The 26,902-nt window shown below is 45.3% G+C and overlaps 1 protein-coding gene and 1 long non-coding RNA gene across 2 annotated transcripts in view; one reads left to right on the top strand and one right to left on the bottom strand.

The window, feature by feature from the left end:
• The window catches only part of Spg21 (SPG21 abhydrolase domain containing, maspardin), a 32,117-nt gene extending 7,921 nt beyond the window's left edge, over positions 1-24,196 (bottom strand). The window contains exons 1-5 of the mRNA XM_048423617.3: positions 23,994-24,196; positions 20,034-20,120; positions 16,906-17,067; positions 13,996-14,076; positions 11,331-11,476 (exon numbers count right to left, since the gene is read on the bottom strand). Of these exons, the coding sequence (XP_048279574.1) occupies positions 11,331-11,476; positions 13,996-14,076; positions 16,906-17,067; positions 20,034-20,096 (452 nt within the window). The 5' untranslated portion in view covers positions 20,097-20,120; positions 23,994-24,196. The remainder of the gene's footprint in view (positions 1-11,330; positions 11,477-13,995; positions 14,077-16,905; positions 17,068-20,033; positions 20,121-23,993) is intronic.
• On the top strand, positions 1,858-11,432 carry LOC146894573 (uncharacterized). The gene is made up of 4 exons (XR_015001762.2): positions 1,858-1,970; positions 3,445-3,796; positions 4,888-4,991; positions 10,467-11,432. It is a non-coding gene; the product is annotated as an uncharacterized LOC146894573 (long non-coding RNA).
• Positions 24,197-26,902: the final 2,706 nt, after the last annotated feature.

Genomic DNA, 26,902 nt, shown 5'->3' with positions numbered 1-26,902 from the left:
AACTCAGGACTCAGCAATACTGCAAAATACCTCAGCACAGGCAAGAATTCTGATTACAAGTTTGTTTTTTCTAACTAGCTTCATTTCCAGCGGGTATTTAGAAAATTCAGCATTAGGAAAAATATTCTTGGCCAAGCGGTGGTGGTGCACACCTTTATCCCAGCACTCAGGAGGCAGAGGCAGGAAGATCTCTGTGATTTTGATGCCAGTCTGGTCTACAGAGTGAATTACAGGACAGCCAAAGCTACACAGAGAAATCCTGTCTCAAAAAACAACACAGAGAGAGAGAGACAGAGAGAGATTTTCCTCCCCTTTTGGTTGATAGTTTTTTTTTGATTGATGTTTTGGACAGATTTCAAAATACCAAAATGAAAGCTATTTTCTCTGAAATTTGCTACTATTACATTAACATGGGCTAATTTGAGAAATTCAATCTTTATGGATTTCTGCATATGATCTTTATTATATTACATTTTATTTGTGTGGGAGCATATGGGCCACAGCATGTGTGTGGGGGTGAGAGGACAATTTGCAGGAGTCTCGTTTCCCGCCATGTGATTTGGGGATAAACCGAGTTTGTCAGGCTTGGAGACAGCGCTTACCTGCTGAGCCAGCTCATCAGTCCTCTAAACAGGATGTGTGTGTGAATTCTGCCTACATGTATGTATGTGCACCATATACACGCCTGGTGCCCTCAGAGACCAGAAGATGGCATTCAGTCTCCTAGTACTGGAGTTACAGGTGTTTGTGTGCTGTCACATGGGCACTGAAAATCAAACTGGGGCCTCTAGAAGAGCAGTCACTGCACTTAACTGCTGACCCACTCTCTAAATTAAAAGAAAATATTATCTGGGCAATGGTGGCGCACACCTTTATCCCAGCACTCAGGAAGCAGAGGCAGGCAGATCTCTGTGAGTTCAAGGCCAGCCTGATCTACACAGAGCAACCCTGTCTCAAACGTTACCCCCCCAAATTACACTTATTTATTGTATTGTGCACCCATAGTGCACATGTGGAGGTCAAAAGAGAACTTGTGGGAGTCATTTCTCTTCTTCCAACATGTAGGTTCCAGAACTGAGCTCAGGCTTGTAAGGTTTAGTGGCAAACATCTTCATCTGCGGAACCACCTTGCTCACCCCTTCTCTGTTATCCTTAATGGACAGGTATTCCACTGAAATTGACAGAATTTCAAATGCTGGGTCCCTAACTCCTCTGAACTGTGCTGACCTTTCTTCCCACTATCCAGGCTATCTCCTGACGCTTACTGCTCAAAGCTGAGTTCCCTCTTGGAAGGACCACTGCTCAATGTCTGACAGTCTTGTAAGCTCCTCCCACCCCAGCCATTTTCTGAGCTCTTAGAGCTGAGGATGCTCTCTGTGCTCTTTTGCCCTGACAGCATCTTACTATGTAGCACAGGCTGGCCTTGAACTTGTAATCCTCTTGCCTGAGCCTTCTTAGTGTTGTGATTGCAAGTGTGCACTATGATAGCAGGCTTGGTCATTTTATTTCCCCCGATGCTGGGATCCAGTCTAAGGCCTTGTGCATGTCAGGCAAGCACTGAGCTACATCCCCCTCCACCAGGCACTCTGTTTGGAAAAGGGAACAGAACTGGACTTTATTTCCATTGCAAATTAGTTCATTTGCGTGCATTTTTCCTCCTTTCTTTAAAAAGGAAGACGTGTTTGTTGGGACAGACTTAAGCCAAGTGTGGTGGCACATGCCTACCATGCCAGTGCTCAAGAGACCGGGACAGGAAGATAGCCTGGGCTACAAAGCAGGTTTTCCAACCTTCAGAACTGTGACACCAATCAAGTTTTCATAGGTTGTGTTTATGTATTTACCCTTATGCATAAGTTACAGCTACAGGATATAATCCCGAGGAAGCCGAGTGTGGGAACACAGGCTTAGAACTGCAGCACTCCGCAGGAGGCACAGGAAGAACAAGAGCTTGAGATGAGCCCGGTTACACGGTGAGCATAGGGAGATGACGACCAGGAAGAAAAATCATGTAAAATCTCTAGCTGGTTTACAGACGAATGAATGCTTAAATAGAACAGAACTGATCATTAAACTAGAGGTCTTTAGGCTTACATGACTTGCGTGAATTTCAGTGGTGACCTATCTATCTTGAACCTATTAGCAAAGCAGGGTGAAAACTACATCTGGGGCTGTTAATAAATGGTTTCCCTAAACTGATCACACGTAGAGGAACATCAGGGTCGTGTTACTCTTTTTCTCTGAAGCTTTTTTTTTTTAAAAAAAGATTTATTTATTATATATATATATATACAGTGTTCTGTCTATCTGTATGCCTGCTGGCCAGAAGAGGGCTCAGACCTCATTACACATGGTTGTGAGCTACTATGTGGTTGCTGGGAATTGAACTCAGGACCTCTGGAAGAGCAGTCAGTGTTCTTAACCTCTGAGCCTTCTCTCCAGCCCTCTCTCTGAAGCTTTTGGAACCTGTCCTGGAACTAGCTCTTGTAGACCAGGCTTGCCTCTGCTTCCTGAGTGTTGGGATTAAAAAACTCTTGACCATCACCCTGAATATGGTTGCTGGGTGCTAAAACTGGAATAACATGTAATCCAATAAGCAAATGCTACAAAAAGAAATCAAGCTGAATTTTGATGAAAAAAACCCATAAAATTATAAAATACAATTTACTGAGAAATATTTTGCTGAGAAAAATCTTATCTAAATTTGGAGATTGTGTAAAGTTTGAGACTGAGTCTCACCATATAGCCCTCGCTGGCTTGGAATTTGCTGTATATCCCAGGCTGGCCTCAAATTCACTTCCTCCAGAGTGCTGAGATTAAAGGTGTGCACCCCACACATGGCCTGAAGATACATATTTAAGGGAAGGAACTGAGGCAGGAAAGGATCCAGCGAACACCGAAGAGAAGTGTAAGGAAGAAGGCAGACTTTGTGGTCTGATGAGAAAGTTAAAGACCTTTTTTTAAGAGAGGATTTTTTGGGGGAAAATAAAATTTTTGTCCTAAAGTAGAACGGCTGGATTGTTCCAAATGGTACAAGATAGGAAAGGAAACACCACAGAGCCCAGACAGTAGCAAAGTTTGTGAAGGAGCCGGGCGGTGGTGGTGCACACCTTTAATCCCAGCACTCGGGAGGCAGAGACAGGCGGATCTTTGTGAGTTCGAGATCAGTCTGGTCTACAAGAGCTAGTTCCAGGACAGGCTTCAAAGCTACAGAGAAACCCTGTCTTGAAAAACCAAACCAAACCAAAACAAAACAAAACACCCCAAAAAACCCCCTAAAAAACAACAACAACAAAAAACCTCACGGATGGAAACTCAGGAGCCATGAGGTCGGGCAGCGTTTGCCAGGCAGCCACCTCCCTGACAATGCCTGTGGAGGTCTTTGGGTGCTGGGTACTCTAAGACATAAAGCTTGCTTAACTGACAGAACAACAATCTTCCCTACAGAAAGATTTCCTTCCAAGGATGCGATGCGTCGACTGTACATGCCGTACCAGGAGAGGAACGGGGACTATGACTGACAAGGCTGCAGCAGGCATGCCAGCTCCATCCAAGCAGCCCCCCAGGGGCCGACAGAACCTATTCCAATGATGAGACTACACTGGGATCCAATCGACAGGGGAATGCCTCCTTTGGAGAAGTACTCTATAAACCTTCAGCAAGGAGGTGAAGGGGTTCTCAAACAAGAGACCCAACAGAACTCAGGAGTTACAACAAAGCTCCAAAGATCCATCTACTCCAGTTCCTAGAGAGGCTCCATTGGCACTGACCATGAGGTGGTCAGCAGCACGTGGGAAAGGTGAGCATGACCTCTTTTGTTTTCATACACGGTCTCACCATGTACATACAAGCTCAGGCTGTTCTCAAACTTGTGATCATCTTGCCTCAGCACATACCATAACATGTGGCATGTGAATGATATTTAAGAACAGGGTGGGATGTGGTTTAGTTGGTAGAGAATGCCTTGGGTACATACCCAGGACTGCATAAACTGGTATGGTGGCCCACACATATAATCCCAGCACTTGGGAGGATCAAGACTTCCAGGCGACCTCCAGAGCATTAGAGGCCAGCCTAGAAAATATGAGAAGCTGTCATAAGAGACTGGGGAGAGGGCTCAAAGGGTAAGTGCTTGCCCTGCAAGCATGAGAACTGGAGTTCAGATCCCCAGAGCCTGAGCTAATGCTGGGAGCACATGGGAGGTAAAGGCATGGGATGCCCAGAGCAAGCTGGCTAGCTATTCAGAAAGTCCTGGAGCTCCAGGAAGAGATTCTACCTCTATGAGGGATGGAGGAAAATGTGTGCGGTCAATCTCTGGCCTCCACACACATACATGATACCCTCACAGTACCTCCCACAAAAAGCAGAATAAGGGAAATCTGTAACCGATGAGGGAGCTTTTGGTACAAACCTGTTTGGGGGAAGCTGATGTAATACTTAAAGTTTAACAATGCACAGCAGCAGCAGAGGTGGAGGGGAGCCAGACACAATAGGCTGACTGGAGGTAAAGGTCTCCAAAAATGTAAGATACCCAAGGCAAAGGACTGGCACCCCTAGTGCAAGGAGGAGGAATGGTAGAACAGAGTGCTCTAAAGTGAAGGTACAGGAGAGGAAAAGAGTAACTTAGATACAGAAAGACACTATACAAACTGCCCCATAAAAGGAGCCCAGGGTAAACCTGACAGAGGGTAATGAATTGATTTCCTTTTGGAAGCCAGTGCTACTTGATCAGAATCAAAATACTAGGCTGGCAAGAACAACACTTTACAAACCACTCTGATGGGAGTCTTGGGAAAGGCAGAGGACCCATTTTTGTAACCTCTGGAATGCCATCCTGGAACTCTCAGCATCTATACTGACAGATGCTAGAGTGCCTGATTCCCCTTCAAGGACAAGACCACCTACAAACCTCACATGCTCAGAAAAACAACCTTTCTGCCAGGACAACCAAGCATCAAGGTCCAGCTGAACAGACCTGAAGTCACCTGTGACAGGTAAGACCCTAGGAGGAGGGGAGACAGTTTAATTTCCCAGTAAGAACTGTCTTAAAAGAAGGGGCAAAGAGGGCTGGAGAGATGGCTCAGAGGTTAAGAGCATTGGCTGTTCTTCCAGAGGTCCTGAGTTCAATTCCCAGTAACCACATGGTGGCTCACAACCATCTGTAATGAGACCTAGTGCCCTCTTCTGGCTGCAGACATACACGCAGGCAGAACATGTATATTATTGTATACATAATAAATAAATCTTAAAAGGGGGGGCAAATATCCTCATCACAAACAACACCCCTTGGGAAGAAGGAGGGATAAAACCTAGCCTCTTTTATAGTTAGATTTATTCATGTGTGTGCACCATGTGCTTGCTTGATGCCCTTTAACACAAGACTTATTAGCCAGGCATGGTGGCATGTGCCTTTAGCAGCAGCACTCAGGCAAATGCTGAGTTTAGTAAGATATCTCTCAAAAAATAAATAAAAAGTAGAAATTTTAATATTCATATAAATAAAATCCTACCAGACTCCATATAATATTGGCACGTAAAAAAAAAAAATCATCTTCAACTGAGTATCAAGGTCTAAGGGAACTAGAACTCTCCAGAATCTGCACCCTAAGGCCGTTCACTCTGCGGACAAGTCTATTTGCATTTAAGTGGGGCAGGACCTGCTAACATAGGAGCGACTGCACAATACAGGCTGCCTCATGCAAAGCCACAGACGTGCACACACTCACTTCCTAATGATCTCTTTGTCCTAGAGCAGCGGGTCTCACCTTCCTAACGCTGCGGCCCTGTGATACAGCCCCTTGTGACCCCCAACTATAAACTTATTTCGTTGCCACTTCATAACTGTAATTTTGTTACTGTTATGAATTGTAAATATCTGATGTTACTCCTGTGGGGTTGTGACCCACAGGTTGAGAACCACTATCTAGAGGCAAGGAAACATTTGCCAGTGTATAAACAAGTCCAGACAGCACTTGACTGCATCTTGGGTAAATAGCTGTCTTTGTTTTCTTCCCTTGCAGAATTGGGAATGGCAATTATGGGTTTAAGGTAAAACCACTGTATGGGCTTTTGTTTTTGTTGTTTGAGACAGGCTCTTGTCATGTAGGTCTGACTAACCTCTTTGACAACTTCTACTTCAGTTTTCTTAGTGTTGGGATTTCAGGTATCTACCACCACATCTTGAAGCTACCATGTCATTTTAAGTGACATTAGTCTACAAAGGACTAAGTTACGAGGGCTGGGGCTTTAGTTCAGAGGCTGAGTGCTTGCGGGCACGGACCAAACCCTTGGGTCAACCTTTGTGCATGCTCTCTACCATATCCTTTCTTTATTAAAGATGAGGAATGGGAAACTGAAAGGTGAGATATGAGCTACCTTTGCAGTGAATTGTACCACTCTCTGCTCCCAAATGATGTCTCTGATGCCCCCATCCCAAGTATAACTGCCTATAGATTACTGAACTAGTACATCCAACCATCTGGGCCTCTCTATCAGGCTTTGCCTACTGCTGAGATGGGCACTGGTAAAAGCATTATGAGAAACCCAGAGGCAAGAATAATGGCTCAGGAGGCAAAAAGCATCACACAGGGTGCTGGGCTTGGCCAAGGGAAAGCGGGTTGCTAAAATCCTGCAGTTGCTAGTGGCTGCTCACAGCATCCCTAGGTGATCATAAGCTGCGGTTATGGCCACCAGAAGGGACAACCTAGTGATGGAAGCGGACTCGTTCAAAGCAGTGAAGAAGGCTGCTGGAGTTGATGACAGCTTGGTTCTAACTGAGTCTCTGCTTCCTCAAATTGATTTATCTCAATATAAACTTCCACACACTTTGCTTTGTGTGTGTGAGGCGCATGCCAGAGGACACAGCTGTCTTCTATCACTGCCTTATTCCCTCGAGACAGGGTCTCACTGAAGTTGGAGCTCACTGTTTTTAGGCTAGGCTGTCTGGCTAGGAATCCTATCTCCATTCCTACCCTACCCAGCACTGGGGTGAGAGTGTGGATGTGCCCTGCTTATACATGGGTCTGGGGACCTTAACTCAGGTCCTTATGTTTGCTGCACAAGCACTCTTACCAAGCCCTTAGGGATTTACTTTTGACCACTAGTTCTGATGGAAAGGCTGTGCTCTGGAGGCGACTCTGATCTGGGAAGCCCTTGCAGAGACTGTTGACACAACAGTCTCCCAATGGGTATGAATGTACACATGGCTCATTTTATATAGGACTGTTTAACATGCCACCCTAAACTTCCTGGTCTGCACGAGTGTAGTGGTATGCCTGTAATCCCAGCACTAGGGGAACAGAGGCAGGAAGATTTTGAAACCAGTCTGGGCTACATTTGAGACCTTGTCTCAGAAACTCCAACACATGGGGCTGGAGAGATGGCTCAGCAGTTAGAAACACTGGCTGCTCTCCGGCAGGCAGCAGTGGTGCACGCCTTTAATCCCAGCACTTGGGAGGCAGAGACAGGCAGATCTCTGAGAGTTCCAGGCCAGCCTGGTCTACAAGAGCTAGTTCCAGGACAGGCTCCAAAGCTACAGAGAAACCCTGTCTTGAAAAAACAAAACAAAACAAAACAAAACAGAAGAAGAAAGAGCACTGAATGCTTTTCCAGAGATCCTGAGTTCAATTCCCACTACATGGTGACTCATACCATCTATAATAGTATCTGATGACCTCTTCTGGCCTGCAGGCATATGAGCAGGCACAGCACTTGTACCTTAAAAAAAATAAAATTTATACATACATGTGTATGTATATATCAAAACAAAACCCTCCAACATCAGGCGTGGGGATGCACACTTTTTAATCCTAGCACCCAGGAGGCAGAGGCAAGAGGACTTCTGAGATTCTGAGAGATCAAGACTACACAATTACACATTGAGTCCCTTCCCATCTCAAAACAACCCAAAGAAACACCCTTCCCAAGCAACAAAACTAGTATGTGTTAAAAATCTGAAGGGAGATACAATTAAATCTCTAGGATCCAGCAAAGAGATCCAGCAAGTTAGTGTGCCTCCAATGCTCTAAGACCTCTGTGAGTTTTGTGGATATATTTTCTAGGTGGGTAAAGGCCTACTGGACTTGTACTGTTAAAGAACTTTTAAGGAAAATATCTTGGAATTCCTTAAAGCCAGTGCTGGGGTGGGAGAGATGACCTGGTGGTTAAAAGCACCCATTGCTTTGTTCCCAGCATCCATGTTGGGGACCGTAAAAAGGCCTGTAACTCCAGGGGCTCTGGTGCCCTCTTCTGGACTCCATGGGCACCTGCATTCACATGTGTGCATGTAGTATTTTTAAAAAAAATCTTAGAACAACAGACCACCTTGCAACATATTACCTGAAAATTACACTCTTCTAGGAGGCCCTAGGCAATAAAAAAGACCAACAGAAAACTGTTGCAAAGTCTATCAAAAAACCAACTTGAATAAATAGTACCTGAGGTGGTTGTGCAACCTGAGTTTGGTCCTAGAACCCATGAAAAAGTCACACGTGGTGGCAAGCACCTGCTATCACATCACTCCTACTGTGAGACGGGAAGCAGAAGAAGCACCCAAAAGCTTGCTGGGCCAGCCAGCCACAAGTATGTAGCTTGACAGAAACAGAGACCCTGCTGTTGTGCAACAGCTCTGGCTGTCCTGAAACTTGCTTTGTAAACTATGCTGGCCTTGAACTCACAGAGATCTGCCTGCTTCTGCCTCCCAAGTGCTGGGATTAAAGATGTGCACTACCATGCCAGGCTGAATATTATTATTTCAAGATGTGTTTATGCTGTGGAACATTTGTTTCAGAATGTAAAGATGTGTTGTATTCTTTTATGTTATGTTTGTTTAATTCTGTGAAGCTGTGTTACTTTGCCTGTCCAAAACACCTGATTGGTCTAATAAAGAGCTGAATGGCCAATAGCAAGGCAGGAGAAATGACAGGTGGGGCTGCCAGGCAGAAAGAAAAAGGAGCAAGAGAACAAGGAGAGCAGGATGCTAGGGGCCGGCCAGTCAGCCATGGAGTAAGAATGAAAGTACGACACACAGAAGAATGAAATGGAAAAGGTAGATGGAATAATTCACGTTAAGGAAAGCTGGCTAGAAATAGGCCAAGTGAAAGCCAGGCATTCTTAAGAAAGACTAAGCCTCCGTGTGTATTATTTATTTGGGGACTGGGTGCAGGCCCACCAAAAAAAGTAAAATAACCACCAACAACACTGCCTCAGTGAGGTAGGAGGAACAGATTCCTGAAAGTTGCCCTTTAACCCCCCAAAGCACTCTGTGGATATGTGTGCCTACACTCACACATATCAGTAATAAATGTAACACTGTACATATGTGATAGGTCTCTTGAGACCTCTCCCTTTGTAGGAGAATATGCTGACTTAGTCAAGGACCAGGGGTGATTGGGTATGCAAAACACTGGGGCGATATTAACCTTTATCCAAGTCTGCCTCTAGGAGACCTGCATAAACTACAGCCACCCACCCATTTCTGCCTGGCAAGCAGGTCCTACAAACCTCCCAGGAGCAAGAGAAGAACATGAGCATGCAGCAAAGTGGACCAGCCCAACTCAAGTACTTTCGAGAAGTCGTCTGTCAAAGGGCCTAGACCTAGATTAGACTGTGGATACAGACACTGGTAGCACTTAGCCTTCCCTCTTGGTGGTAGCATAGGGAGGTAGCCCCCTTGCATTCTGATATAACCTCCTGTGTTTGGGTAGAACAGCAGCCTTGGGGAAGATGGCTAATCCATTCAAAATGGCTGAGTCCTACAAGACCTATGCTCAATTTTTCCCTTTAGCGAGGAATTTAGTAGATATATTTACTAAGTAAGACATAGAGATGTGGCCTGAGGCCTTACCCAGAAACTACACAGGAAGGCTTTTATCCTGTGGTACAATGAATGGGGCTGGTGCAAATCCATCCCTGTCCTGGGCTTATTCCAAAAAGGAATGGTGGGTGTGCCCCTAGAACAAGGAGGAAGGTTGACTTTTCACCTCTAACCAGGTTTATAGTTAAAGCCCCAAGCCAGAATGATGCTCAGAATACAGCCAAGAGCTTGTTTTGCTGGGATGGTTACACAAAAGTTCACCAGAGCAGGGCAGGATTTCTTCCTCCTACTTAAGCAATTCCATTTTGAAATCACCTCTCTTTTCTCATTAAGAAAGCCCTGGAGTCAGTGCCCTTGTCCCACAGGGCTGTGGACTGGATGTTGACACAGCAGGAAGAACAGCTGGTAACCCTTTGCTGGGAAGGCCTGGGCTTCCTTGAGGACACAGATCTTTCTCAGCATTTAAACCAGTCAGCCCTTCTAATCAACACATTACCAGGTCTCCACAATAAAACCTTAAAACCTGTTCTAACACGCAATAAAATAAAAGTCTCTGTTAAGGTGATCGTTTGGGACCCTGGTCTTTAGGTCTTCCGGGTCTTGGGACTTACCAAATCCTTTCCTTTACCCCAACAATTTGTCCTTAATTCACTAGGTCTTTTTCAAGTGGGAAGTAAATGGATGTGTGTTCAGAGTAGAGACTAGTCTTCCTGACAAGTACATGTTTGCCTGAAGATACCATCTAATTTATCAAGTAAAATGTTAAAACCAGGCTGGGAAGATGACTCAGTGGAGTAAGTGTCTGCCATGAAAGCGGTGAGGATCTGAGTTCAGATTCCTGGAAACCACACAAAGCCGGAAGCAGGAGCATAAGCCTGTCATCCTAGAACACCTACAGCAAGAAGGGAGACTCCCTAGAAGCCCATGGGGCCAGCTACCATGGCATACACAGTAGTGAACGTCAGGACTCACACCCAAGGGGTCCTGATTGCCACAAGTGCACCATGGCTCGCATCCACACAGGCAAAGATTAAAAATAATGATTAAAATCAATGACAAAATCAATAAAAGGATTGTTGAAGGGAACCTGGTACCTTACTGGTAGCTCCTACAGTAATTCTACACTGTAAAATTTTCTGGAGAAGGGACATGAAGTGCCATGATCACACCACCATGAACTGAGTGCTCTCATCTTTCTCTATAACCCCTCAGGGCAACAGCCCAGAAAAGAAGAAAAGCAAACTGTATGAAGATTAATAACAGAGTGTGACAGAAAAATGGGAAAATCCATGGAAAATCCACACAAAACTGTCTATTTAGAGAACTACTCTTATGTGTAAGGACAGAACACCATCTGTGGAGCTCCAGAGAGACTGGAAACACGTGACTACACGCTGAGCCCAAACCCAGTAAAGGAAGAGCTGAATGTGGCGTTCACAGCATTCTTTTCTGGTCCACCTTCTATTGCCACTGAATCAAAACTCCCCCAAAGTCAACATTTAAAACTCTATGTTCTTACCTATTTGCAGTCCACGTTTGGTTGAAAATAGATGTGTCACTGAAGGCATTGCAGAGGATGAGGGAGTGAACTCGCGGAGACTTGTGAGTGTATTCAGCAAATTTCTGAGCCAAAAAGCCTCCCAAAGATGCCCCAAACAGATGGACCTAATTATACACAAACACAAGGCGGATCCTAAAACACTGAGTTGCTTCAATTTTTGTGAACCACAGAATATGCCACCACTACCTAGCAGGCTGAAACGGCAACAGCAGTTAGAGAAATGTAACAGACATTTAAATAAATGTGTACACCCCATCAAGAGAACACAGGGAAGGTTAAAGACATGACTCAGCAGCTAAGAGAGCTTGTTGCAGAGTCTGGAGGAGCAGTTTGGATCCCAACAGCCATGGGGCAAGCCGGTGTTCTGCCCATACCTGTAGCCCCAGACCCTGCCTCGGAGAAATGGATGGAGAATGGCCCTCTGCGACCTCTGCAAGTACACGTAGCTGTGTGTACACTAACACAAATCTTACACAAGCAAACGAAAACCCCCGGGAAACCAAACTGGACACGGCTGTGGAAGTGAGTGGATGTTTATCACTGACACGAGCACCGCCATGTCAAGGACCCTTGGGACTAGCAAAGCCTTCCCTCGGACCAAACCAAAGTGCTGATGAACAACTGACCTTCAGCTGAAGCCAGTGTGTGCAGAGACTATCAACCACAGCTTCCTCCTTCTGGATGACTGCAACCTGAAACTGCTCCCCACTACCTCCTACCGAGACTAGCAAAACCCGCCTCCTTGTTCAGTGGTTTACAATAAACTCGTCGAGGTTTCACTGGTACATCTCCATCAGAGCGCATGGCTCACCCAAACCCAGCTTTTCTGTATACGTGCCTGTCCTTCCTTCATGCCCAAGTCACCCCAGTCAGGTTTCTAGGATCCAGCCTCATGGACGGCAGAGTGTGATGGCACTGGGAGGTAGAAGACCTAGAGTTCAAGGTCATGCTTGACTATGTAGTGAGCTTGAGGCCAACCTGGGCTATGAGGCTGTCTCACTGCAACAGAACAATGATCTAATGCCCTGTTAGTTAGGGTTTCTAGTGCTGTGACGAAACACCAGGACAAAAAAGCAAGTTGGGAGGGAAAGGGTTTCTTTACCTTACACTTCTACAGTTCGTCACTGAAGGAAGTCAGGACGGGAACTGAAACAGGGCAGGAACCTGGAGGCAGGAGCCGATGCAGAGGCCATGGAGGAGTGCTGCTTACTGGTTTGCTCCCCATGGCTTGGTCAGCCTGCTTTCTTATAGAAGGAAGGACCACAAGCCCCAGGGGTGGACACACCCACAATAGACTGGGCTCTTCCCCCATCAATCACTAATTTAGAAAATGCCTGATAGCTAGCATTATATAGTCTCTGATGACTCTAGCTTGTGTCAAGATGACACACAGAACCAGCCAGTGCATGCCCTAAAACCAAAACCTTTTTGAGGACATAATTCTGATAAAATCTCAACAGCATTTTGGATCTTCAGATCAGGGACACTCAACAGATAAAGTGTATGTGACTATTTCAAAATCTGAGCCACCATCTCAAGCATTTCAGACAGAGCTACTCAAACTGTGCTGACCCATGCTGCATTGGAAAGGACCTCAGACACACTGTGCTAAGCATAAAAAGCCAGTTCTCATATAATTACACTTAGGTAAAATGTCCAGAGCAGATGAGGTCATAGAGGTTGCAGAGCTAGGAGGAAAGATGGGGGACGACTGATAATAACTTTCCTACTTGAATTAAAAAAAAAAGTGTTTGTGTTCAGACGCAGGTGCACATGTGCCATGGCATGCTTGTGGAGGTCGGAGGGTGTAGAAGGTCTTGTGCTCACAGAAAAGCACTAGGCAAACCAGGAATGTTAAACTTGAAGGGCTATCTCTTCAAAGGGAGATGTGTACCATGTTTTCCTCCCAGAAGGCTGGAAGGTGGTTAACAGCCTGGTACCCTTTGTGATATCTGTATGACAGATACCAGACCAGATCCTTTATAAGACTCTTATGATGTCACATGTGGTCAATCTATAGAACACATCTTTATGAATGATGTCACATGTACTCCATGAAAGTTTTGATATACTCATGCCTTAAGCTCTATTGTGCATACAGCACAAGTTAATTATCACCAGAAAACTTTTCAAATGCCATGCTTAAATATCCTAAAATACACCGCTGGTGATAGACTCTCCACTGGCTACTAGTTGTGTTGACCCTGACTGCCTTCTTATCTCACTTGGACTGTTGTTCTGCTGGCTTTGGTAGTCACCGAGATCCTCACAACTGGCGCCCAATGTATAACTGGCACCAGGGCAAGCCACAGTTCTCCATCTACCCTGTGGCCCCTTGGTGACTTGGTGACAAGTGCCTTTACCACCTCATCAGCCCAATCTTTACCATCTCATTGGTTCAAAAAATTTCCTTTGGTGGGGAGTGAAAAAGGCTCCAAAGTTGACAGTGTTGACAACCACAAATATATCTTGGAATTTTAAATATGTGACTTTCTACTTTAAAAATAGTACACTGTGTGATATGTGAATTGTATCACAATAAAACTACTACTAAAAAAATAAAAGACAATCTTAGCCTTTATAAGATGCACAGACATCACATGCTATTAGTTTACATACTCACTTTATCTAACTGTAAGTGGTCTAAAAGTTTTCTGAATCCATCACAGAATTCAAGATGATCCCAATAAACTGGATACTGCAACTGAAATAGAAATTTTATGTTAAAAACTTAAAATGCCACTCATTATTTGAATAGCTCAGGAATCACATGACATTTCCCATTGCCCGGCCTTTGCTTCTTTTTCAAAGTGTGTGAAAATGGCATCATTTAAGGTTTTTTATTTTTTAAAGGTGTGTGTTTGTGTCTGAACGCCACATGCAAGTGGGTGCCAATGCAGACCAGAAGAGCCTGTCAGGTCTCCTGGGGCTGCTGTTATAGACAGTTGTGAGCTGCCATGAACCCGAAGAACTGAACTCGAGCCCTCTGGAAGAGCATCCAGTGTGCTTAACCACTGAGCCATCTCTCCAGCCCACATAAACAATCTCAATACATATCAACTTCCTTTTCTAATAGACTGAGGGTCAAGAGCAACTCCTGCAGAATTCCTCCAGGTAAAGAAACGCAATTTCATTCTGAATTGAGAACATGAGGTTCAAAGAGCCAGGAGAACTGGAGATAAAATCTTTCCTTAAGAAAGCCCCCTCCCCTTAGTAGAATTTCTTTAAGGAACTGTTCAATAAAATGATCCTTTGCAATTTTCTTAGTTTTTCTGATTTCCTGTACTTTCACTATGACAAAAAAAAAAAAAAAAAGACACCTTCCCTAAAAAGCCTGTCTGGTAGCACTAGTATAAGCAACAAACTCATTTCTAGAGACTGAGACTTGTCCCCTAAGAACGCGCTCAGCAAGTCCTTTATCACTGAGCTCTATCTCTGGCCTCATTTACAAATACATAAACCCTACCACAGTCTTGCTTTGCTGTTTTAAGCCCTCAGATTTATATTGTCATTTAAAAAAATCAGTAGGATAGATCCTGCTATGTAAATTATAGAGTAATTTTGGATTTATTATAAACTTCTCTTTGTGGAGAAGGCTTCTCGACTAGGATGCAGACGACACCCTAAAAGAAAAGGGTATTTATAAAGGCTTTAATCTGAAAGTCTTCACACTAAGACCAGGGCTTGACTCAGTGGTAGACATGTGCCCAGCTTACACAGGTTCTAAGCTTAATCCCCAAGATCAAACCCAACTACATTTATAGGTAATAAAGTTGTACACAATTTAATACCCTCTTCCCACATGCACAGTTAAGACAGTAAAGCTGAATAAACTGACAGACTATTACATTCTTCAGAGCTGGAGACAGCTCAGCGGTTAAGAGCACTGGCTGCTCTTCCAGAGGACCCAAGTTTGGTTTCCAGCATCTACTCTGGGCAGTTCACAACTGATGACAGGTTCAGTTACAGGAGTACAGCTCCTCTGGCATGCACACGTGCACATACACAGAGCACAGACACAGACAGACACACACATACACACAAACACTAAACAAACAAACAAACAAGCATAATTTTCTAAAGAATCCTGCATGGTGTGCTTACTCACATCTTGGTTCCTGGCACTGAGGAAACAGAGGCAGGTGGATCTCTGTGAGTCTGAGGCCAGATTGGTGTACAGAACTAGTTCCAGAAGTCATGGCTACATAGAGAGAAATTGTCTCAACACCACACCCAACCCCGCCACCCAAACCAATCAAACTAAACCAGAAAAGAACCTTAAAGGCAAAAATCAATCAATCAATCAATCAATCAATCAATCAATCAATCGGAGCCAAGGTCTCTGAAACTGGCCGGTGTGAGACAGGAAGCCTGTCATCATTTGCTTTCTAGAGGACAGACTCCTGAGGGCAGCTCAGGCTCCACGCATGGCTGTGGAGGGCTTGGGTGCTCACCCTCCTGGTGTGTGTGTGTGTGTGTGTGTGTGTGTGTGTGTGTGTGTGTGTGAAGGACGACTGAGCACCCAGGACACAGGAAGTTAACCCAAGATTCACACCGTCTGAGGAATGGCGGAAGAAATGCGAGAGCAGCCAGGGAGCGCCTGGAGCAGCGCTGGAGCCAACTGTTCTCTCAAGAGAAGGGGTGTCAGCAGAAAGAGCACTCGGATTTTTCTAACGGGACCCCCATGTGTAAGCCAGTTTCCTTCCGTGATGGTTAATACGGATCTACACTCACGCTGGAGACCAGCCTCTGGCATGGTGTGGTGAGGGACTATCCAGATGAGGCTGAGGAGAGCAGACCACCCTGACTGTGTGTGGCACCATCACACGAGCTGGGATCACAGACCGAACATTGAAAGCAAGGTTTCTCTCTGCCCTCCCTGCAGTTGCAACACAACCACCTGCCCCAGGCCCTCGTAGCCTTCACGCCTGCCATGATGATTTGTACCCTTGACTGTGAGTCATGCAAACCCTTCCCTCCTCATGTTGCTTCTGTCAAGTGTTCTGTCCCAGTAACATGCCAAGTAACTAATTCCCCTTCCAAAAGGAGGTAGCTGACCGCTTTCTCTCTCCCTCAGACAGTGACCGACTGGATCACAACAGCAGCACTCCATGGGAGCCGGGGAACGGAACACCGCAGGTCCCAGAGGCCACTGCGGCTATACAAAGCTGAAGACAGGCTCTTCCTCACCAACCTGTGCTGCAGCACAGGCATTACAACCTCTGTCACAAGCAACAGCACCTTCCACATAAACACTCTTATTCTAGAGAGAAAATTCAGAAGGAATAGTGGGAAACAAGAGCAAGCCCTAACTCTGCTAAGAAATAATACTTGGGAACAAAGCCTTTCCGACAACACCTTTAAAATTAAGAGGAAACAAGCGCAGGGCGCACAGCTTAGTGGTGTGACTGAAAAATAAAACAGGAGAACATAATCTGACTTCAGATAAAAAGCTACCATTACTATAGTTAGTGAGAAGCAGAAGGGCTAAGGGCCACAAGCCCGAGTTTCCATGCTGAAGCGCCATACTTACAGCTATCACCCGATAACCCCAGCCAGTCAGAGCCAAGACCTGCTGGAAAAACACATCTGCCGTCCCGCTGACAGGAGGGAGGAAGATGAGAGGGCACCGGATGCTTCTGGGGCCAGCGTCATAGAGCGACCATATTTTACTGTCGTCGTCATCTACGATTATCTGGAGGGAAAGTTAAAAGAGAACAAAGGAAAATCTCGTGAGCCGGGGTTTGAAGGTGCTGGTTTTAATAGTCACTGGCAAAGTTAACAGAGCTGCCGCGTTTGTTCCAGGGTAACATGGGGGTCACAGATGGGCACCCCACAGTAAACTGCTTTGGTTTCCTTTCTTTCTTCAGTGTGCTTTGTAAACTTCCCAAGAGTCACCTTTCTCTTTCTAACTGACCTGTCTACCCAGAGTAAGAGCAAGTCTGTTTTGTTGACCATTAAACGGTAAACTCTACATGGCATTTTATATTTTGTGTGTGTGCGCATGTGAGTGCATGCGTGTATGCGTGCGTACACAAGAGCAGTTTGCAGTCATTCTTAAGTGCTGGCCCAGAACTAGCTAAGGTCAGCATGGTCAGAGACTGAACAGGGCAGGCCAGGAGGAACTGAGAACCCACTCTGGGGAGAGGCTAGACAGACCCCAGGTGCTCCAGGAATCAATCTCAAGCAAAGCTGAGAGGGAGGGAGGGAGGGATTTCAGCGGATGAGGACCAGGTAGGTGTGTGTGTCACTGTCCTAGCAAAGGCTTCATAACTTTCACTTGAGGTTGGGAAGTGGGAGAAAGTGGTTGTTTTAGGGATGGAGGAAGACGAGGTCACCAGAGGCCTTTGTGATTCCGTGTTCTTAACCTGACAGGGAAGAAAGGATGAAACAAGGCGAGTCAAGAACGTGACCCAGAAATGCAGACAGTGGGGGATTACTCAGTGCCGGCTAGCTGTTATTATACTTCACTGTACCAACACTCGACATTAAAACCAATATCCGTCCTTTTTTTTTTCTTCCTGAATTCTAGCTAGCAGGACTGTGGACTCCAGTGTCCCTCTGTGGGTAGAAGCTGACTAACTGGGGTCACCGGGGTCACTAAGAGCTGACAAATGGGATAAGGCAAAGTCCAGGGACTCCAAATAATTTCCGCCTGGCCTTCCCCAGACGGTGACAATACAGCTCATGTTCTTGACCTTTGTGTTTTGCCATTTGTTTTGATTCCTAGGTCCCCTTGTGATTATGGTTTAAAAAAGCACACAACAAAACCGATGACCTTTTCAGCCCACACAACGAATCCCAGTCTTGCAAAATCAGGTAAGACAAGCACAGACCTCAGACTTGGAAGGAGAATAACACAAACATCAGGGTCTGAGATAGCAGCTCGTACACACACACACACACACACACACACACACACACACACGCACACTCTGAAGCAGCATGCTCTGAAGTGACAGAGGCACTCTGAACATGAGCCAGAAATACCATGAGTATTTAGCTTCAACTTCCCTGAATTCTCTGAATGTCAGTTTCATCAGAGCTTCTTCAGAACACACAGAATCTGCTTGACAACCATTTTGTGTTTTGTTTTGTTTTTCAAGACAGCATTTCTCTGTGTAGCCCTGACTGTCCTGGAACTCTCTCTGTAGACCAGGCTGGCCTGGAACTTAGAGATGAGCCTGTTTCTGCTCCCAAGTGCTGGGATTAAATGCATGTGCCACCACCATTGGCTCTGCTTGACAACTTAAAACCAAAGTATCATGAAATTTCAAGAAAATTTATCCTGACAGATAACTGGGGAGGGGGGAACTATCAATGAAATGAAATGACTTCTAAGACTATTTAGCTGGGTTGGTGTCTTGGGGCTGGCAATCAGATTGCTGAGGAAGTGAGTCTATCAAGAGAAGCTCATGGTAGTTACTTGAAGGGAGGGGTGAGGTAGAGGGACGCCACTTCCATGATGGCAACAGTCTCTTAGGAAGCAAAAGGGAAAGGGGTTCCCTTAGTAGGCAGCCCCGGTGTGTCTAACTTTGAAGCCAGATTAATTTGATTTTCAAGCCAAAGTCTAGCAGGCTATATGATCTCCAGTATGCTAATTAACTCCAAGGACCTCAGGTTTCTTGTCTATAAAATATGTACCCTAGCACCCATCTTATCTAACTGTTGGAAGAATTAAATAAGATGCCTGAGGAGTCTCCACAACAGTGCTTGGCCTATTTGTAGGAAGCCTATGCCTGAGCAAAATGTAGCTCAGAATCTACATGAATTCAGATTTGCACAACACTTTCTTAGCTGTCTGTCTTGCTAAAATGATTAACATACAACACGGATAATCCTGAGACCACACTATTCAAATGCTGCTGCAGGGGGATCAGCCCTTTGTCTAGGAGTAGCATGGGGCTGGCTCATAGTCAAAAGCAAATTTCAATTGAACTGTTGAGGATGTACCAACATCCTAAGCAAATGGGCTCCAGAGGATGACCAGGGCTGAGTAAGTAAGCATCTGTGGTGTGGAATGAGACATTTGAATACTTGGTCCCCAGTTAGGGGAACTGTTTGGGAACGTGTGGTCTTGTGAGAGGGGATGTGTCAATGGGGGTGGGCTTTGAGGTGTCAAAGGACTCTCAGTGTGTCTTTCTTCACCTCGAGATTGTTGATCAGGAGGTAAGCACTCAGCCACTGCTCCAGCACCAGGTCTACCTACCATGTTCCCTGCCGTGAGAACCAGAGACTCGATCCTTCCAAAACCGAAACCCCCAAGTAAAGTCTTTTCTGAGTTGCCTTGGTCACGGTTTTTGTCACAGTAACAGGAGAGCAAGAAAGCATCACTGCACACACAGTTCTATGAAGCTTACATTTCAGGAACGGAAACAGAAATGACTGTACTTACTGGATAGATGTTGTTGCGAGCATTTCACTACATTATCCAAGGCTGAGGATGTAAAAGGAATTGCAAACAAGAAAATCCTTACACTTGATTCTTCTGCAGTCAGTCTCCAAAGATGACTGCATGTGACAGGGAAGCAGTGAACCTTGCACTCTATAACACCCAATCACAGTATTCAGCAGTAACCTTCGCTCTCACACAGTACTGAGGCACAGCTTCTGAACCACACATGACGTAGTGACTACAAACTATAGTAAAAGCATACTTGCCTTCTTAAGGGGAACTGTGCTTCTAAACCAATTGTAATCTGGAGAGACTTTGATCTCTCCCATGATGAGCGGAAATGGAGGTGAACCCTGAAATAAAAACAGGTAACAGTTTCACAGTGAGAATTCTCATGACATCTGAACTCAATGCAGAGGCTGGTCTAGCTGCACCGACAAAACTTTAACCAGCAAAAGGGGGCTGTTTACCTCATCAGTACAGACTTAAACTAGAGAACCACCACCTGGTTTCTGACAGCATCTTAAGAATCCATTTTAAGTGGGCGGTGGTGGCACATGCCTGTAATCTCAGCACTTGGGAGGCAGAGGCAGGTGGATCTCTTTGAGTTTGAGGCCAGCAACTACAAGAGCTAGTTCCAGGACAGTCAGAGCTGTTACACAGAGAAATCCTGTCTCAACAAACAAACAAACAAACAAACAAAACAAAACAACAACAAAAGAATCCATTTTAATAACTTCCCATCTGTTTATAGGATATATATGATAAAGGGGTTAGTAAGCCTGTCATAATATGTCACAAATCATTAGTTCACATGTAGTTAATACCCTGTAGGGAATGCAAATATATTGTCCTCACTGATACTAAAAGGTACATAAACTGAGATGTAATTGGGTGTAATAGAGCACTTGCCTGGCATGCATGAAACCTGCATTCAATTCCCAAGTGCTGAAAAGTTACAAAATGTCTCTCTGAAATGCCTGTGCCATGAATGTAAATACGCTGGAACATACAACAAAATGTCTGTCTCTAAGGAAAAAAGGTATGTCTTTTGGTTTTGATGGCTCTGTGACCTCTGCACTTGTTTCCTCTGTGGGATTCATCTTTGATTTCCCCAGAGTCAAGAATGGTTTGGCAGTCAGCCCACCTGATCTGCTGACTGAGGGATGACTAAGTCCTAAAGAGATGAACGAGGCCCTCCGAGAACCCCTCCCAGTCCTGTTACTGGCGGGCTGTGAACTGGGTATCCTCTGCTCCACCATGTAATGCCGTAACAGGAACCTGAAAGTAAGGTTCCCTGCTGAAGAGTCTTATTGCCCAAAGAGGCACTTGCGCCCACCCACCAGAGAAGAGTCAAATACTTGCCTTGCATGGTGTTCCCTGCTTCAAGAGCAGGACTTAACTCTAGGCTGCCTTTGAATCTCCATTTTAGAAAAAGCTCTCAGACTGGCACAGGGCAGAGGACTGTAAACTCAAGGGAACACTTCCTCATTCTCTGGGCCTCCCTCAGGGACACAACACTGGATGCTAACTTTGAGAATCACTAAACTGAACTTCCAGGAGACTGTGAATGTAGACAGTGCAGTATTAAACTCTAATTACAGTGCTAGCAGGACATCGGTCTCTCATCTCAAAGCAAAGGGAGACACTTTAAGAGAGGGTTGTTAAAATTGTAATTTTGTTTTGTTTTGAGGAGGGATTTCTCTGTGTAGACCCAGCTGTCCTGGAACTCACTCTATAGACCAGGCTGGCCTCAAACTCACAGAGATCCACCTGTCTCTGTCTCTGGAGTGTTGGGATTAAAGGTGTGTGCAACCACCGCTCGGCTAACATTGTTAAATTGTTTTAAAATGCAAAGTAAAACACCACCAATCTGATGATGAAGTCAGTGTGCACAGATTTGGTTATTAACACTAAAACAAAAAACACAATCCTTTACAAAATCCATTTTATCTTAAATACTAACATGTCTAAAAAATATCTAAGTCATTTAAACTATTTTTGTAACATGACTTTCACTACTTTTAAAAATTCTTATTATTTGATAGTTGCATACATTTATGTAATAAATTTTAGTGAATCTACCTCTTCTGTCTCACTTAAGCTTTTACTTTTTAAATGAAAGCAACCAGCAGCACATACAATTAATTAGGAAATATTTCATACTCAGACAGACTTGAAATACCCCACAGATAGCATCTACGCACTACCACTGGAGACATTTTCTAGGAACAATTTCTGTAGGAGGGAATATTAAAAATATGTAAAACAGTCAGGTATTATGGTGCACATCTTTAATCCCAGCACTCAGGAGGAAGACAGATCTCTGTGAGTTCAAGGCCATCCTGGTATGTGCAGTGAGTTACAAGCCAGCCAGGGCTATACAGTGATAGGTGAGACCTTGCTTCAAAAATATCAATCAGCTTGTTAAAGTTTACTTCTAGAATCAACGAACTTACAATAAAAACTGCTCATAGTTTTGGACTCAGCGGCAATCCGTAACCCAAACTACAGCACAAACACAGGCAGGCACACAGCACACTGAGGTATCCACTTCTTTCCCACAACAGTGGGTAGAAGGGCCGTCCTTACCAAAGCCTTCGGTCTAATTCACAACCGCCTCAGGATTGCAACGTTCATATCATATCTAATCTTGGTAGATATGAAGGTTTTACCCAGCTGTGAGGATACTTTTGTAAAGAGAGTGATAACACTTGTGCCGGTTGGGCAGTCAGGAAAGGCGAGACAGATGCTGCATGTGGCCAGCTGATGGCTAGGAAGGACGAAAGGGAACACCTGCTGCAAAGGGACAGCAGCTGTGGCAGTATGAAAAGGAGTTTGTTCTAGCTCTCTTTCATCCACCGAAGTTGGATGCTTTTCCAAGTCACAGGAGAAACATTCTGTCCAGGGCCCAGAAAGTTAGCTGAGATTATGACCAAACTGGTCTGGATGAAGAAAGACTGTAGGCGGTGAGCTCCAGACAGGCTTGATTCAGTTCTTTACAAAACAAAAGCACTTGTTCCTGCCAGTGGGGAAAGGGCTAGAGATAAGCTTCAACCACGATTAAGGAAACCCCTCCTCCAGGATGCTGAGGACACCCAGTCTTTTCTGGACCTTGTGTTGCTGGACAATAAATCTGCTATATGAGCATGCACTTGTCCTTCAGGGTTTCAGTAAAACCTGCACCTTACAGCTGAGGAAATGAACTTTACAATTGTTTACTTCGCATGGCCAGTCACATATTGCTGGTTCTTTATCTTGATCTATAGTGGACTTACATAGGGACAATCTGTGATTGTTATTACAACCAATAAAGAAGTATTGGAACTTGAGAGCCTTTGGGTGACACAGCTATAATTATCAGTGCTGGGGATTGAACCTATGGCCTCGGGAATGCTAAGCAGGAGCTTCTGCCACTAAACTACACCCAAAGCCCTGCAGCTGGCTATTCACTGCAGATCTTCACCCCTCACCACACCTGTATGTATTAAATAGTTATCTTTCTATCTTTGGGGACGATTTCTTCAGGGAAGATTTATCCCTTTCTCCAGGAACCTATCCACTTATCTCTAAATGTCGTGACAGGAGACACTGCCTGACTGGCGTCTTCTGATGCCTCTTCTCAAGGTCCTGTTATAAAAGCCTTTTGAAAATTTCAGACATAGCTATTAGATAACTTCCCAGTCTGTAGAATCCTTGCACCAAGAAGAGCTGGGCAGTTGCAGATAGAGACAAAGGAACTGCACAGCACCTAACTTCTAACTCTCTGGGAAAGAAGAAAATGAGACACTCTTGCCGTTTGTCATGACTCATTAACAAAACTCACACCTGGTGTAAGGCAGGATCTCCAGAACTACTAGCCTCTACTCAGTCCTTAAAAGTTTACTGAAACCAAATGTTCCTGAGTTTCTGCCCCACAGCCCCCCTTGTCCCCTTGAGTGGGATAAGACAATAAGAATGTCTGATTAAGACTTTTGTGCACAATCCCACTAGTTACAATAGCCACACAATAGTGGGCTCATAGGCACACCGACCATCCGCAATGAACCGAGGCTGGGCCTTAGACACAGACACATACACACACGGTTATGGATCACGTGCATGGTCACAAGGACCGGCCCACTCGAGGACTACGCTCACAAGTCACGCATGCTCGATACACACCCACCTACAACCCTACACGCACCACACACCCACACTCCGGCTTCCCAAGGCCTGCCCCTCACCTGCCGTGGCCACCCCCGCGTCCCTTTCTCTCCAGCCCAAATGGCTCTTCGCCCCGGTTAGGGCGCTGCGGAGGCAGGCGGCGGGGAGCGGGTGACACCCGCGGCTGCAGAGAAGAAGTTCCGCGGGCGCAGCAGGCTGAGGGGGCGCGCGGCCAAGCAGCCAGAGGCCGCCGCCTCCCAGGTCTGAAACCCGCAGCTCCCTGGGCGCGCCTCCCGCTTCCGGGTTGTGAGGGGCGGGGCCGAGCGGCGAGGAAGGGGTGGGGCTCTGGCGGTAACTATGACGACGGGGCTGGCGTGGAGCCCCGGATGAGAGCCTCCTCGCTGGCTGAGTGCAATTGGCTTGGAGGGATACAGAGGCTGGAGCCAGGGTGAACGCTGAGCAAGGGTCGGTCCTAGGCCACCTGTCTGACGTGAGCACCAGGAGGAAGCTATGGCAGTGAAAGTCTAGCCGGTAGGCTCCGGGGACCTGCTTCTGCCTTCAGTTTTCGGGTGCCTTCATGCTTTAGGGGAGACACCTTCAGGTCCTAGCTTTGGTGAATGGAGCTTGATATATTTTGTTTGTTTGTTTTGTTTTGATTTTGGTTTTTCGAAGCAAGGTATCTCTGTGTAACAGCTCTGGCTGTCCTGGAACTCACTTTGTAGACCGGGCTAGCCTCGAACTCACAGAGATCTTTCTGCCTTTGCCTCTGCCCAGCCTCGTGCGTGCACAACCACCACCCGGCTATATATTCTTTTCTTTTGTAATTAGTATATATCAATTAATTCATAACAATAGCTTCATTAGGACATTTTCATATTGATCATCACCCTGTTAGTCTCTGTCTCCCTCTCATGCTCCCATCTCCTTCCTCTTTTCAGCTACTTACTTTTTCTCAGCAAGATTGTTTTTACCTTTGTGCAGTTACTGGGGGCCTCCTCGGACCACCTTTCAAAGACCTGTCACCTTTTGCGGCTTTGTGCTGATGTTGAGGGGAACATAATCACCACTAGGCTTGCCCTCAGACACAGGTCCTCTTCTGTAAGGCACGTTCTAATCACTGTTCTTACAAAAGATGTTGCAAACGTCATGACTCCTTTCAGTAAATACAGTTTTGCTCTGAAATAATGTATGATCATATTGAATTACCTGTAACTCTTGTTTAAAAATTTGTAAGAATTGTAAAGCAAGATCCTAATGTTTTAGGGAGTTCTTACAATATATTTTTATTATTTTTAATTGTGTGGGGGAGAGCATGTGGTCCATATGAATGTAGTGTGTAAGGAAAGCAGAAGAGAATATTGATCCCTAAGAGCTGGCATTCAGGCGTTTGTGGGCTATCCGACTTGGGTGTAAGAGTAATACACACTCAATGTCTGAGCCTCTCAGCTCCTTGATTTTACTTCCCTACCCTCGTGTGTGTGTGTGTGTGTGTGTGTGTGTGTGTGTGTGTGTGTGTGTGTTGGTGCCTGCAGAGGTCAGAAGAAGGGCTTTGGATTCCCTGGAGCTGGAATTGCCTATGGTTGTGAGCAGTCTGACTTGAGTACTGGGGACTCAATTTTGGTCTCTGGAAGAGCAGCTAGTGTGTTAACTACTTAACCATCTCTCTAGTCCTAGAGAGCACTTCTATCCTGTTAATAGGGCCTATGAACTTTGCCCTTATTCAGACAACTGTTTTGAAATTACTGTCAAGGTAGATGCCAAGTGAACTGCATCCTTAGTCATGATTGGCTAGGAATGTTAGTGTTCACCTTGAATCCCAGCACTTGGTAGGCAGAGACAGTTGGATCGTTCTGAGTTCTAGGCCAGTCAAAGGTGCATAGTGAGACCTTGTCTAAACAAAACCAAACCACTGATCTATGACTCACAAGTCTTAGATTCCAGTCTAGACCTTAGATAAATCCCAGACACATTTTCCCCAAAGCATAGTGATGTCCCAGCCCTCAAAAGGCTAAAGCAAAATTATCTCAAATTCAAGTTTTAGTGATTCTGTATCTCAAAGCTAAATGAATTGCTCAAAATTATAGCAAAAAGTGGCAGATACAGAATTTTAAAGGAAGTTCTACCAGCTCTCAAAACTGAGAGCTCTTCACCAAGCACATGGTAGATCGGCTTTGTTACATATATGATTTTATTATATTAAAGAGCTAAAATGTGTTGTGTCCCTTAGAAAAGTCTCATAGGGTCATTTGTGTCCTCAGTTGTTCTACAACACATGGCAAGCACACTGTCCAGTCCTTGACTCCACACAGAGCATTTAACATCTGTGTGTCCAGCTGTCTGGTAATCCACAAATGTGGGCGGCAGACTTCTGAGCCAGGCAGGCCATAGAGCAGCAGACCTGGTGGGCAGAGTGCTAAGAACTTGCAGCTGTCCTGAGTGGCATGTGCCGGATGTTCCCACAACATCTATGCCTGTGTGAGGATAGAAAGTTAGATGTTCACAAAATATGCTGCGAATGCCAAGCAAAGTAAACAGAGGGCCAAGTGGCTTGTGGAATTTCCCAAACTTTTGGTGGGTGGAATGAGAGCAGGGTGTGTGTCTTAAGACAGTTTTATTCTGTAGCTCTGGTTGGCCTGGAACTCAATATAAGGACCAGGTGTAACAGGGTGCCAGACCTTAGCACAACTGACTCCATGATGGAAGTGCCATTCAGTCTGTAAAATTCAACATGTGCATAGCGTCATCTGCCAATCACTAAAACAAAGACCTAATCCATCACAGTCCATAGTTATGGGAATGTCTTCTAAATGTGCTGACCTTGCTCTTTGGCTTTGTAGTTCTGCTTCTAGCTAACTGTTGTTGTTAACTGGAGTATGCCAACCCAGAACATGGTTTTTGTGCTTAAAAGCTCACCCTGAGAAAGGCTTGAGGCTACACTGGGATCCTGAACACTCAGTGTAGTCACTGGCCAGCTAATAAAGACTTTTTA

This window comes from Myodes glareolus, chromosome 4, assembly GCF_982192425.1.
Source record: "Myodes glareolus chromosome 4, mMyoGla1.1, whole genome shotgun sequence".
Lineage (NCBI taxonomy): Eukaryota > Metazoa > Chordata > Mammalia > Rodentia > Cricetidae > Myodes > Myodes glareolus.
The sequence above is the reverse complement of the archived record's forward strand: the minus strand, read 5'-3'. Positions and strand labels throughout refer to the sequence as shown.